This window comes from Thermobia domestica, chromosome 14, assembly GCF_964235325.1.
Source record: "Thermobia domestica chromosome 14, izTheDome1.hap1.1, whole genome shotgun sequence".
NCBI lineage: Eukaryota > Metazoa > Arthropoda > Insecta > Zygentoma > Lepismatidae > Thermobia > Thermobia domestica.
The window spans coordinates 135,465,002-135,480,899 of NC_137467.1; the positions used below are offsets into that span (position 1 = coordinate 135,465,002).

Genomic DNA, 15,898 nt, shown 5'->3' on the forward strand with positions numbered 1-15,898 from the left:
ACAGTGCTGTCAAGTAAAGGAAGAAAGTGCAAGAGCTATAACTTTTTTTTTTTTGGTTAAAGAAAAGACAATGTGCGTGGGTCAAAATTCAAGTGGCACATGGGAGCAGTCCACAACGATGTTTTCAGGGACTTTTCCATGACCTTTTCACCAGAATGAAAGAGCTCCCTCGTGGCTAAGAGGTTAGCGTACGCGCTTTTGGCGTGGAAGACCCAGGTTCGATTCACGGAGGTCAGGTTCGGATTCAACGTTAATCAGTAGGTCCCGTCTCATATTTGCTGAAAGAAACGTTAAAATCAACTGAACTCAATAATGTAAAGTGTATCATTAGTATGTCGTAGATGTAATAACAACTAAACCTTCGTTTGCCTGTAGTGAATGATTTTTTTTTTTCTTGTTTTGGTCCAGAAAGCTTTCCTGCGAAGTGGTTACAGGAGATTTGTGCTTAGCATTCGTACATATGCAGTGTACATAGAATGTTATTAATTTGTTCCTGGGAATTTCCCGAGAACACACAAGTATTTGTTGTGTGTTCAAACAAGAAAAGTAATATTAAATGTGGGGGAAAAGGCATTTTTATTTGCTACACTGAAAGAAAAATGTAACGTTTTAACACATTGAATAGGTGAGGTGCCTAGAAATAATTTTACAGTTCTGTACATTTCGTTATACTGGCGTTCGTTACTCTGATATTTTACTGTATGTTTATTTATTGTAGCATAGCTGTTGTTTTGTAGCATATTAATTGTAATAATTTTAATATTGCAGGTGTCAAACAGCCGACTAGTATTCAGAGCCACTGTATTCCTCCAATACTTGAAGGAAAAGATTGCATTGGGTGCTCAAAGACTGGAAGCGGTAAAACATTGGCATTTGCTTTACCAATTCTTCAAAAGTTGTCGGAAGATCCATACGGAATATACGCTCTGGTACTTACGCCCACAAGGGAGCTGGCATTTCAGGTTTGTTCTATTTTGTATTTATAATTGATTCACACTCACATGATTTTTCTTTTTACCCGAGTGTGCAGTGCATTTTAACCAACATTTATTTATTTGTAACACTTCTTATTTTGTGTGAGAAACGCAGAACCTAAAACTATCTAAAATCATTAAATTCATTCATTCTCTCTCTCTCTTTCTCTTTCTCTCTTTCTTTCTCATTCATTCTTTCATTCATTTATTCTTTCTTTCTTTCACAATGATCAATGTTTATTATTATTATTATTATTATTATTATTATTATTATTATTATTAAACTACCTGAACCTGCGCTCTCTACACAGCGCATCATTCGCATATGAGCAAAGATCTCCTCCTCATTTCTCACAACATATGTACATGTCCCTTTACAGACACAAGTGAAAGACGTATTGATTAAAAAAAAGTCAAGGGGTATCGTAAAGGGGAGACTTTTTTCGATTATTTTTTCTCAATATCTCGCACCGTTTGCAAGATTTGAGCCTGCTTCCGGTTGGAGTTTCTAATTCATGTATGACCAGTGTTTTCTTTCTTCTTGCATGCAGTATGTAATAAGCAAATACATTACATACACAATCAATTATAATGTTAGTTATATGTGGTGTTCATTGGGCAAAACACTCCCAAAAAAGGTTCATCTCAGACTGGAGAAATGGTTATCCTTCCTTTTCCATTATTATTTGGCCATGAAACAAACGCTTGAGACATCGGCAATTCAAAACCTGCTATGTGACATTTTCGGCCGTTTCGAGATAATAGTATTATTTGGTGCAGCTTTTAGACTCTTTTAGACTCTCTAATTTATTATTACTTGAGAAGGTATCTAGTTACTTGCAGCATCAAATATTACTTATAACATCACTTTTATAAAGCGAAAAATCTAAACAGGATACTGTTTTTCGTTTCTCCTGAAAAATTTATAAAAATGCACATAGCAGGTTTTGAATTGCCGACGACGATATACAACCTCTATATACAACAGTGTGGTGCTGGAATGTATAATGCTTAGAATGTAATGCTTTACTTTCTTTTAAATTTCAACACTTCCAATGTACCCGTAAAAATGTAATAAAGAAATAGTGCCCATGTTTTTTAAATATTCAATTAGAACTGGACAATCTACATAAAATTTTCAATGGATCAGTGAAAACGTCATTTTTTAGAGCCTGTAGTTTCCGAGATCTCATTGTCGAAAGGATTGGCCATAAACATATAAACGTAGTTTAAAAGAGCTCCAAAGATGGCAGCACAATTCATTTGCATTTATTTCGGAGAAGGCTTATTAAAGGCAAAGACCTTTGAAGAATAATTTAAAAGGATAAACTTTGTGAAAAATATTTCTTTAAGTAATTTATTTAAAGTACACCCTTTTAAAAATATTTGTCTTTGTTATAAACGTGAAATCACAAATAACCGTAAATCAAAGCTTTGAAAGCTAAGGTTATAGGTTAGAGCTCGGTCGCTCTTAATGCTGTCTCATGCTTATAGTCACAGACAAACGATATACAGACCGCAAACTTCCAATATGTGCAATGGAAATCAGTTTGTATCGTCTGCACAGCGAAAGAGCCAATCAGCGCTCGGATGGGCGGAACGATGTGTCGTCCCGGGTGAGATGGCGCTGCCATCGGTCTGTGAACGTGACGTCATGGGTTGTCATAGTAACCAGGGGATCGTTTTCGTCTGCTTTGAATCACAAGTGTTAGACGCAGAGCAGAAAAATTAGATTAGGTATTGCTGTTTTTTTTTGCACTGCGCCTAGACCTGACATTCCTTTCCAGCTCATATATATATATATATATATATATATATATATATATATATATATATATATATATATATATTGTCTTATTTCCATTTCAGTTTTTAGAGTTCACTTTCAAAATATCAAAGTACAGAAAAAGCTGTTTCCCAAATGCAACTGAAGGAGCGAAAGAGTAATATTTGAAATTCAAAGAATACAAAAATTCCTTCTGGAAATGTAATCTTACATTTTTATCCAAACTTGTTTCCGTGTACACTTAACTCCTTGTATATTCATTGACAAATGTAAAAAGAATATTTCATATTTAATTTTTATAGCAGAAAGACTTTATACTAAATAGCTTAATATCTCTTGATCTTGGTTGCAAGCTTCAATTACAAGATATTGCGTCCACGGTGTTCAGAAAGTTTTTGAAATGTGAACTGCTACAGTATCCGGTAACCAAACTCATCACTGTGTACACAAATCTATTAGTAGCAAGGTGGGGAAACACCTATGAAAATAAAATGAATCTTTCGGTCTGACGTCCTGCGATTATGCTCCTGAGGGTAAAGGGAGGGAAGAATTGGTGGAACGAGAAAGTGGAAGGAAACGGGAATATCTTTAGAAAACCCAGACATACGATGTTGTTTTCCACAAGCTTATTTGCCTGGAGTAACCAGGGACCCTACGCATTAGAGGTAAGTGCCTTACAATTAAGCCACCTTATGCGCTTTGGAGACAGCTATGCATTGGACATAACTAGTAACAAGTATTTAATAGTGTAAACCTATTCTCTTGAAATATTCGGGGGCCGCGGTGGCTCAGTGGTATAACGTTCACCTCTGGTGCTTGGGGTCCCAGATTCAATCCCACCCCATCAAGTGAACTTTGTGGTGGACAAACACCGTGTGCGTGGGTTTTCTCGGGGCTCTCCCGTTTCCTTCCACTTTCTTCATTCCACCATTTCATTCATTTCTCAGAATCACCGTCTCCTTTAGCCTAACCGGCATAATCGTGGGACGTTAAACTTAAGGATTTCATTTCATTTTTCTTGAAATATTGAGGTCCCTAACAAATGGATTTCACTATATTTGAAACGTACTAGTACACTGTGAGCTAAAATTGACACTGTTAACTTCAATGTGAAATATTAATATATATATACACCAAAAAGTAGAATCCTACCACAAGTTTGGTTTTAACCTGAGACCACGTACAACGAAGACGTCACGTAAGCTCAGTGGTAGTGTTTTCACTTTTAGCACAAAGCTCCCTGGTTCGATTCCAGTTCCCGACATGTGAGCTTTCTGGTGTATGAGTGGGTTTTCCCAAGACATACCAAGAATTAAATTCTTTTAATCGTAAGTATCGATTGGATCACGAAAATGTTACAAATCACTTCAAAGTACTTCCATATGAGCACGACATAGCTTGACATCGACTAATACTTAAAAAAAACTGTCAAATTATATACAAGAGGTGAGAGAAGGAGAAGGCACGACTGGACTAAGATTTGAACCTGGATCTCCACCTTACCGTAACGATGCATTAACCACTACGCTACTTACTGTTCCAGAACAGTCATACACTCTATCACTAAAGTCGGTGTTAAAGCATAGTGTGATACAATCGATTATTGTCTCCAGTTATCGTATATAATAAAGAAATTAAACCGTTTACCCTTAAAATTATATAAATTCCACTATCCTACATTACTTATGATTGCATAACAAATTGAAGATAAACAAAGGAATGAAGTTTCGCAAAAGACAACACACAAAATAAAATTCCGTTCATTTATTGAGAATGGTTACAGTAGTAATTAGTTAAATTAAGTATCCATTTCTAGTACACAATATATTTAAACAAACAAACAAAAAAGGCAAACTATAATAATTTAACTCTATCGTATTTGAAAACAATGTTTGATCTACTGATACAATTTGAAAGATGAATGGAATCTTTTCACTCTTCACCAAACTTTGTTCTTTATAGATCACAATGCTAGTAATTGCATATTATACATTAAAAGAGTTTAGTTTTTGCGATTTTAAAAAAATGAATAAGTTAATGATCTGAACTATCACGAATGTAAATACCTTAGAGAGGTTCAAGCATTCAATTTAGGCCGTAGTGAGTAATGAAAAAATTAGTAAAGTGCGTTGTTAACTCCTGGACTTCTCCATTTCCTTTAAAAAAAAAAAAAAAAAAAAAAAAAAAAAAAAAAAAAAAAAAAAAAAAAAACCTCTTTCAAAAAGTTTTTTTTTTTCTGTGACGGAAAATAATTTCAAAAAATGTTAATATTGTCAACATTATATGGGTGTACACTGACAACAGTATGATTAAAGCATATCAGGTCTTACAGTATTTTACAAAGTTTTAATTTATTTGTTTAAGAGGGAAGATCTTGACTTGCAAGAGGAAGTCGTGACTACTTACAGATAGGTCGTAACAGAAAGATGGTTTTTACGAACACGACACCTGGGTTTAGTATTATCTATGAGGGTAATCTTGAAACATACTTTTCATTCACACTACTTCCTTCAAAATTATTTTCGAATATCTTTCATTATTTGTGTTATAAAAATATTCAGTTAAGAAAGTTAAATGTGTGCTAGAATTCTTTAATTATATTTTTCACATGCTAGTATTCAAAATAATTTATAGTATTACATTCAGTATGTTATACGTTCAAGCAACTAATATTGATAAATGCAATTCCTAAGAAATTCTTAAATATCTGGAAACAAAGCATATCTTCCTTTTCTGACGTAAAACTGATGGATTCAATTTCTTAGTAATGTCTTTGAAGGAATACACACACTCATTAATCTTTGGCCACTTCTACTTTTTTGGATCTGTAGTGCTGGGATACACAACTTTGGCTCTAACACCATCATGAAGAACTTCAGCGTTTGTTGTTGCATAGCAAGTACCATCATACATAACACGTATCCAATCTTCAAAATTTATTTTTGATGAACCTGAAAAAAATAATAAAAAAAAAAAAAAAAGATTATGAGATTCATGTACCAATATTGCGCGCAGTTATATATTAATTTTTAAACTATTTTAACTATTTTTTAAAAATTCCATATTTTTGTCCTGGTTTAATGTATATAGACAGGAAATAGTAGCTGCTAACAAACCCACCGCCCCTGACGCGCCTGCTCCCTAAAGATGCACTTCCTCGGCCCCCTTGCTGTGTTCCTGCACTGATTCGCTTAGATTGCATTCGTGCTTTTTAGTGGCCACCATGCACAATTTAGCTCGTGTTTTATGCGATACGTTCACACTGTATTTCAAACAATCACTACCAAGTGTGCAAGGGTCACAACCTAGTATTTTGGTTTAGAAACTAATATTCCCTTTTTTCCGAGTTTCGTGCGGTCCGGGGATACAGCAGTAATGCCCTACTTTCTACCAGCACTGTATTTCTGTTCAATGTATAGAAGCTAAACTTTGTTTACAAGTACAGCATTAATAGTAGAAAACCATGGCAAGTGCTATTGAAACTTGCATAACTGCCAAAACCCACTTCCTTACTACACCCTCTTACATGCATACTCATCGTCGCTGATACGCCATCGGACGTCCTCCCGCGCCGTCCCATAGCTTTGCTCTGCCCTTACTCGGTTAGATAGCATTCGTGCTTTTTAGCGGCCACCTTGCACAATTGAATTTCGTGACCTTTTCCTTCCCAAATCATAACATTTAGTAACATTCTCAAGAGCGAATTTGGATGCGAATTGGGCCGAATTTTCATGCATGCGATAGAAGTGTGGTTTGTTTGCGATTTGATAGCATCTAAAGCAGACCAGAGACATTTCTGGTGGTGAATTTTGATGTTTTATAGAACAAAATTTTCCAATCTATACTTGTAGTTGCATAGATAAAAAATAATTCGTGACCCAAAAGCTAAATTTCTTGACTTTCATGACCGTTTTCTGATTTCATGACTTCCGCGCCCGATAGACACCCTGTAAAACTTTTCCCACACAGCATTAAATTTCCTTTTAATATTGGGGAGGCCGAATCAATAGGATTGCCATAATTTTTTGATCCAAAACACGGACAAGCCTTAAAATGATGACCCATCGAAGGTACGGTGCCCAAACACAGAATAAATATATTGAAATTTCTTACCTAAGAATCACCTTCCTAGGTTATCACAATTGTTTACTGTAATACTTAAAAGACTATTGGAAACTAACATGTTATTTTAACATTTTTCATCAACACAAATATAATAAATCATATAATTAGATTACATACATTAAAGCTAACCCAAAGAATGCTAGGATGGAAAAACAAGACACTTTTTAGAACATGGGCCACTTTATTAATAGTAACTAAAATATAACTTAGCTATATCATGAAAACACAATTTTTTTCGCCCCAGATCTTAGCGATTTCCGATTTGGAAATTTTTGGGCAGCTTCGTAAACTGACATTTTCCTATTTCATACTTTCTACGATACGGACCAAAAATACATATAGTTCGTACAAAATACGGACATAGCAACGCTACGAATGAAGCACTGTTTAAATATTACGCGTTCCGTACAGGTTTACTTTTGGCGTAACACTATAAATAATTGCTGAATTCGACAATTCTTTCACTAACTTCCTTGATTGCAATTAGTATCTCCCCCAAATCCCTGTAACTTATAGTGACAGGGATGTAAACGGTCTCGTTTATGCGTATACCAACCGTCGGTGACGCGCCTGGTTCCTACGGCCGCATCCTCTTGCTGACGCTTGGTACCCATGTGGACCCCTGCTCTACTCTGACTCGCTTACATAACGTTCGTGCTTTTACTGACAACCTAGCACAAGTTGACTCGTGTTTTATGCACTGTAGTATTTATGCCATACTTCTATATGATTTATACTAATCACAGTTACAAATAAAGAACCCTAATCACTACCAACTGAGGCAGAATCATTACCAAGTGATTTTGGATAGAAACTAAATAATCCCCAATTTCCTTCTTATTGCCCCCAAAAAGACTCGATACCTCACTTGGCATGGAAAAAATTCAAGGGGGCCATCAGAAGCAATTGTTGAAAAATTACAACTCTTATACGATTTGCGTCTAAATACGACTTTCGGAGGAATGCGGCAAAAGAAAACGAACTGCGTAACTTTTTTGATCCATAACGAAAGCAAAAAACAACGTGCCCTGCAGGGCTCTACCTCGCCTTCACTTGGTAACGCTCGCTCGGCAACACTATTTAAATTAAATATTGGTAACCTAACCCAATTTAACGTATGGAACCATAAAACGACCTAATCTGAGTAGAATATCGCAAAAAAGTAGATGAAAAAGCTGGCCCCCAATCACTAAACAAGGGCCGAAAATACCATCATTAGATCTTTCATATACACTCACTTATTTTATCTGTCGTAAAGGACTTCTTATGATTTTACATTAGAATCCCCCACTTGTAAACTTAAAATACAGCTGTATTACTTTGTATTTAATTCTGTCGCCTCAGAAATGTGCTCTTTATAAACATATTATCATGCAAAGGATTGAAGTTTGTCCGTAAATGTTCCAAAATGTGGTGCGACAGAACTACACCTGCACCACTCGTTATTTTTAAATGAACAGATTTTTGACCCAAAATTTTAATAAAGATATCTCCGTATTCATAATCGACACACAAAATTAGCTGGCCGTCATCACTTTTAAGACGTATTCTTGGTTAGCTGCACGCCTTCAGGGAGGATACGTAGCAAAAATAAAAACTTGTATCCACAGGCAAGAACATACTGGTTTAAGAAAAAAAAACGTCAATCTACATGCTCAACTTACTAGATAAAAGAGATAAGAATTTATAAAAGATAGAAAAGTACATGTACAAAATAAAATAAATCTATGCGTACTTACCTAAACGGATGTATTCGCTAATTTCCCATTTCAGTTTTCCGCAAAAAAGACAATCTTTTGCACCATGCCTGGGTTTCTTCATTATCTTTCACCTATTAAATCCTTTAGTAAAATATAGTGCAAACTCATTTGAATCAAAACAAATATAAACTTACACAATAGCAAAGCACACACTACACTTTCCTGCACCACGTGCTAACCGAGAGCGTTACTTTCAAAATTTCCACTTACGTGACGACAGATCGACTGGTTAGTTCTGTCGTCGTTGGTGCGGAGGCGCTAGTGTACCCGAAGTTTCCAGTTTGCCGCGGAGTTTGCGGTCTGTATATCGTTTGTCTGTGCTTATAGTATGCTTGTACTTCATTAGATGTTATTGTCACCTTTCCATCCCCTGTCTGTGTATATGTATTTAATAAATAAATAAATGTTATATACTTTTGCACCTCTTAGACCGACCACATTAAACTGCAAACTACATTTTATATAAAGCACTTACCCGAAGAAAGGGCAAAACCCTTTAGCGGGACGACGGACAAAAAAAAAAAAAAAAAAAAAAATCGCTCTTAATTGGTACTGTAGCATTTTAATATATAGATTATTATTCAAAGAGACCAGTCAGGTGCTTTTCCAGACATTTCGTCTCCAGCGAACTGTTGATAAGACACAAAAGCGTGAGCGGGGCTGCAGTGACCCAGTGGTAGAGCGTTCACCTCTGGTGCTCGGGGTCCTTGGTTCGATCCCAGCTCTCTCCAAGTGGCCTTTGTGGTGGACAAACATCGTGTGCGTGGGTTTTCTCGGGGTTCTCCCGTTTCCTCCCCTTAAGTCATTCTACTATTTCATTCATTGCTCATCATCACCGTCATCTTTAGCCTAGCCAGCATAACCGTGGGACGTAAGACTTAAAAGAGATTATTTCCTTTCATTTTCAAAAGCGTGAGGACACAAGTGTTTTGTGAAACCTAAAGCGTAACTGGGCAGAAAGCCAATCGAATGAACACATTCAGAATTGCCAATTTATTATTATTTTTCTAACTTTTTTCCGTATCGTTAACCTAAAACATTTTCTAGGCGTTAACTTATCAATTCTTTATATTTTCCATTAAAGTTGGGTATATTTATAAGAGACAATGAACTGTGAGAAATCGTTGTTGGATTTTTCTCAAGGAGGTAAAAGCGCGTAAAGGCAATTGAAAGTTCTTTGTATTTAGGAAAATGGCTGTCATTTCGTGCACGTTTTCCTGTAACAAGAGTTTAGCTGTTATCCTGTAACGATAATTAAGGAGATTTGTTAAGCTAAACTCCTTTATACAGGGTGCGGAGAAAGTCCCGATCGATCCAATATCTCGCGAAATATACAGATTAAAAGAAACATGTCTTAAATAATTTTGAAGAAGCTTTCCAATGATACCATACACAACCCTCCACCCCTTCGGGGGTTAGGGGATGAATTTTAAATTTTAAATGGAAACCCCATTTCTTATTGCACATTTGGATTCTCCAGAACAAGTGACAATAATTTGACCCAGAATTAAAAACACCGCCTTCACGGATGGCGCTTGAATCGACATACAAAAAAAGGGGGAGCATGAAAACCTTATAAAAATGCGAATTGTCAGTCGCGTACTCTGTGGCGATACGGTTAGCGTACTGGACTGCGGACTCAGAGGTCCAAGTTCGATTCCCGCGCATAGTAACATTTCTATGTGTATTTTTTGTGCCCAAATAATGAAGTCATACATTTTAACTTCCATAAAAATAACGTGTTTGTCCGTAAGTTATTAATTTGCAAGAAAATACAAAAAGCAACAAAATATTTTGCTTTTGTTGTAAATAACCCTATGAACTCTAACCCTAATAACCATGTTACTAAGAACCACTTCTTAAAGCTAGTGGAAAAACAGTTATCGAAATTTGTACCGTATACAACTTGAATAAAAGTACTAATTGAAGTTAAAACGTACGGAATTATTATTTGGGGAAATAAAAGAAAAAAGATGCCTTGAGGGGGGAATCGAACTCAGAACTTCTGACTCCTCAGTCCAGCATGTTAACCATACGACCACAAAGCATGGAACTGACAGTTGGCATTTTCATAATGTTTTGTACCCTCCCCTCCCCCCATTTTTTTAAAGTGCTGATTCAAGCACCATCCCTGAAGCCATTGTAATCCAAATATGCAATAAGAAATGGGGGTTCCCATTTAAAATTTTAGTTACCCCCGTACTCCCGAAAGGGGTGGGGATAAGGGGATTGCATTTGGTATTAATGGATAGCTTTTTCAAAACTATTTAACTCGTATTTAAGTTTTGCTGATCTCTATATTTCGCGAGATATTGGATCCTTTTGGGACTTTTTCCGCTCCCCGTATATTTATCTGTGCGTCCATCTGGAAGACAAAAGTTCTCAAAGAACTATTTGATAAATAACTACAATTTTGCGAGGACGTAGAAGGTCAAAGGTTAGAAATTGAGTTCGGTGATGGAACTGGTATTCCAGTCGGAGGTAGGGCTGTTCCTAATTCCGGAATCGGAACACAGTTTCAAGACGTTCCGGAATTTTGGAACATTACGGAATTTCGAAACGTTCCGGAATTCCGAAATTCCGGAACATTCCGGAATTAGATGAATTCCGGAATACGAAATCGAATTCCGAACACCCCTAGTCGGAAGTGGGGGCCGCGGTGGCTCAGTGGTAGAGCTTTCACCTCTGGTGCTTGGGGTCCCGGGTTCGATTCCAGCCCCCGCCAAGTGAACTGTGTGGTGGGCAAATACCGTGTGCGTGGGTTTTCTCGGGGTTCTCTCACTTTCTTCATTCCACCATTTCATTCATTACTCATCATCACCATCTCCTTTAGCCTAACCGGCATAACCGTGGGACGTATAACTCAAAGATTTCATTTCCTTTTTCCAGCTGGAGGTGATAGAGATCAACTGTTTACGTTGATTACTATAGAGCAAAAATGTTAATATGTAGATAGGGAGAAGCGGTTTCCTGCAGTCGATTACATGTCCCAACAATAATTTCATCTTCATCCTTAACTTTCTTCTAAAACGAAAAGTGCTCGAAATCCACTACTTCCGATTTCAATATTGACCTACGTAGATCAAATACCGTAAGAGATAGCAAGAACTTAGAATCAATTAAAAGCTCTAATGGCCGTATGCACCAACGAAGTTCAATTGTTGAACGAGGGTCATAACCAAGCTTGATAAAAATGTCTGTTGCATCAACAACGTTCAAGGTTAAGTCTCGGTCAGCTGGTGGATAAACTTGGTTTTAGCTTCAACAACCGAATTTGAAGGTTTAAATTTCGTTGATCCAAGTCAATCTGTTTACATTCAATAATGTCTTTGTCATTTTTCCATTAATGAAATTATAATACATTTCTCGTGTTCAGGTAAAAAAAAAATATGTTGCTCGTGGTTTCATTATTCTTTCCATCACAATTACGATCACTGAAATTAGACTACTCACAACTCTATGCACACAATCTCGAAAGTCAAAAAGGTTCGCGGTATGATTTCTTCATTTGTTACTTTGTTAAACGAAGGTTAGAGACAAGAGACGACAACCAATAAGAGTCGATTTTACAAATTGACCGAATTTTACTTAAACGAGATGTACTTAATTTCGACTTTCAATGGTGCAACAAAAGTCCTGGAACCACGTTTAAACCTGAAAGTTTAATGTTGAACGCGTTTGAGTGAACGCTCGTTTAAACTTCGTTGGTGCACACGGCTGTAAGAGTATGTACCATCTGCCCTCTTAACCTTATATTCAAACCGGAAGTTGCAGAAATTAGCCAATTCCGGTTTAAACTTTGATCAGTATAGAATAAAAATTATAATAGATAGCAAGAAGCATTTTCTGCAATCTGTTAAACGTTCCAAGAATATATTCCATCTCTGATTTCTCTGCTAAAACTGGAAATGTCATAGATCACTCATTTCCAATTTTCATGTTGATCGCTTTAGAGTGAAAACTGTACTAGATAGCGAGAAGTGGTTTTCTGCGATGAATTAAGCGTCCCAAGAATACAGGGAGGTACAAAAGTAGGTACAGTTATAAGTATTCTCGTTTTCTGTATTTATATACATATATATAACTTTATGAGGTCACAATCAGGATAATATATGAATTACAATTAAGTACAATGTCTGAGGTTCTTAAAGTGCTCGTCTTCAGCATCTACAAAGTCTTGCAGTGTAGTTTCTACACTCAAGCACACTTTGGCACAGCGGTTGTTATTGTTATTGATTTCTTGGCACGCTTCTCTTATAAAATTAGTCATGTCGTCAATAGTGCGTGGTTTCCTAGAAGATACTTTATATTTGATAACACCCCAAAAGAAATGTCCATTTGGAGGGAGACCTGGTGATCTGAGTGGCCATTCAACTGACCCTTGTCTACGTATCCAACGATTCGGTGATTCGTTGTCAAGAAATTCGCACACTGTTACAGTATAGTGGGGAGGAGCTCCATCTTGCTGTAAGTTGAAGTCCTCATTATCATGTTGTCGCTGTAACTGGAATAACAGGTATCCCGTAGCATGTTAAAATACAGGTCATGGGTAACAGTTCTATTATATATATATATAAAAGGTATATCCAATGACCTCTTTACATGAAAGGCTCGCCCAAACTGTAAGCCTAGCTGATTTAGTTCTTGAAGTGTTACAAGTGTTACATGGGGGTTTTCTATTTCGTAATATACACAGTTAAAGATGTGAACAGCTTGAAAGTTTAAAATTCGCTAAGTCTAACCAACACACTTTTCGAATGATGCCATCACCTTGTCTTTCTGCGTTCAACATTACCTATTCCCTGTTCAGCGTAAGCTCTAAACTCCGATAAACAAAATATTTGTATCCTTCCGCTTATGACAAATACGATTGGCTAGTGATGTATCACTCCCACTCCCCACGGGGAAGAGCAAATTATACACGTGCATTTTGACAATACTGTCTCGTGTTGTCCAGATACTTACAGCAGCAACAGAAAAGAAAGAAAAAACTCGAAAGATTAATATATATATATATATATATATATATATATATTTAAATTTCACTGGTAAACAATTGTTGCTTAGTGAATAAAGGTTTATCTTGTTGACATTTCATCACAACACTCGCTGAACCGGGATTCTTGTCAGCCATCTTTCAGACTTAAAAGCAGAATACGCTTGCACAGTTGAATTGGCGCTATAATTACTGCGTATGATTAGTGTTTATTTGTATTGTTTTATTAACCACACTCGGTTACAGTATTATTAGATAATCCGTGTTATATTTTTGTCATTTATAATAATGTAGTAGTTTTATATTGATCTTCACAGTGAAAGTAATAATAAAAGCATATGAACTATTTTGCGGAGGAGTACAAGCGTCGGTAGGCCAACAGCAAATCAGCGAGATTTAGTTTCACGTGGCTATGTTTATCGCAGTTTAGAGCTTACGCCGAACAGGGTTTAGTAGAGTTGTAATCGGCGATTTGAATCATCATTTGGCCGTTACATTTTCAAACTTCAAAGATCTACGAGAAATGTCTAACTCACGACAAACTCTCCCCGTTGATTTTTTTCTTTGTTTTGGATAAATGCCTGCGCAACCAACATTTCATTGCCCTATATCAGCGTTTCCCAACCGGTGTGCCGTGAATGGGCCACTGGGTGCCGCGAGGAATCGAAACAAAATTATTAATTTTATAGCAATCAAATTGCAAAACGTAGGGAAAAATGTATATTTGTATTTCACATTACTATGAAACTTTACTGTGAATCTACAACTTTGTTTCATACCGGGTTACTATTCTGCACATTTCTAATGTTGAAAAAAGTATTTATTATCATTGTTATGACCAGTGGCGTATTTACGATTTTGTTTCGGAGGGGGCTTTGCCTGAAAATGTGAAAATTCAGCAAGATATTTCATATACTTTACTATAGTAAGTAAGATTTCGGGGGAGGCTTAAGCCCGGAAGCCCCCCCCCCCTAAATACGCCACTGGTTATGACCATTATTGCTTCTTTATTGTTGCAGACTATTTTGTAGCTTAAAAATTTAAAATAACATTCAATCCTTTCGACAAATTACGTACATTTGTGTTTTAAAAGCAAAAGAGATTTGTTTGTTCGTTCGTTATTTAGTGATCTTCCTTCTTAGTAAAAGTTTGGATACAGTTTTTAAAAAGAAAGCGTATTTTTAAAAACCTGAGTCCAATATTTCATTGCAATTGTTTTCTATTTTTAAATTAGAATGAAAAATAAGCATAATGATTTACCACGGGGAAAAAACAATGATAGAGCTTTCTTCTCTGTGAGAAGCAGATCAGTGATCACAGAAAAAATACCACTGTGTTTTATTTTTACAAATAATAATATCTATAAGTGTGCCGCGTGAATCCAAGTAACACCCGTAGTGTGCCGCAAGTTGAAAAAGGTTGGGAAACGCTGCTCTAGATAATCAACACTGACCGGTTGACCCTCTTTGACATATTACAAATGGAACCAATTTCATCAAATTTATTGGGTAATCTGTAAATTGTTACTGCATTTCGTGAAAGTGTATCAAATTTGGTAGCCAATTTCAGTCGAGCCTTTCCAGCATTCTGCCTTTCAATATTGTTTGATTAACCACTTCAGTTGGTCGATAGTTAAATTATCAACTGTGATTATCTGAAACTTAATAATAAACTTTATACCTACTTTTGCACCCCCTCCCCCCATGTATATTGCAGCTCCACTCTGATCTCTACGAAAAGAAAAAAATGTGTAAATTTTCTTATTTTAAAATTACTCTTTCTTTCTTTATTCAAATAGATAAAATACGTTTGATTTCCAAACAATGAAAAAAGTACTGATTAACAATTCGTGTTCAACATCCTTTTTCTGCACCGAGAGTATGTGATGTAACAATTGATGCAGTTACTATGTTATGTTTCCATAGCATCTTAATAATAAAACATAAAGCACACAGGATTTAATAATAATTTAATAATTTTCATTACAATTTCAGATAGCTGATCAGTTTCAAGTTATGGGAAAGCCAATTAATCTGAAGCATTGCGTTATCGTTGGTGGAATGGATATGGTTGCCCAGGGCAAAGATTTGGCTCGTAAGCCCCATGTTGTTATTTCTACTCCAGGAAGGTATGTATCTTGGTTTGGCCATGGGTTGATTAGAAGCTGCTACTAGCTAACGACCTAGCGAGTGCACTAATAGTGCATTTCTTGTCACTATAGATTAGATCTTTCACATAATCAATGGTTTTTTGGGAG

At 36.2% G+C, this 15,898-nt stretch overlaps 1 protein-coding gene and 1 long non-coding RNA gene across 2 annotated transcripts in view; one reads left to right on the forward strand and one right to left on the reverse strand.

The window, feature by feature from the left end:
• Window positions 1-15,898, forward strand: part of Dbp45A (putative ATP-dependent RNA helicase Dbp45A) — a 134,977-nt gene that overhangs the window by 1,628 nt on the left and 117,451 nt on the right. The window contains exons 2-3 of the mRNA XM_081738858.1: window positions 769-962; window positions 15,636-15,769. Of these exons, the coding sequence (XP_081594984.1) occupies window positions 769-962; window positions 15,636-15,769 (328 nt within the window). The remainder of the gene's footprint in view (window positions 1-768; window positions 963-15,635; window positions 15,770-15,898) is intronic.
• Window positions 4,747-9,027, reverse strand: LOC145670726 (uncharacterized). The gene is made up of 2 exons (XR_014128395.1): window positions 8,625-9,027; window positions 4,747-5,711 (listed from the first exon to the last, which is right to left on the reverse strand). It is a non-coding gene; the product is annotated as an uncharacterized LOC145670726 (long non-coding RNA).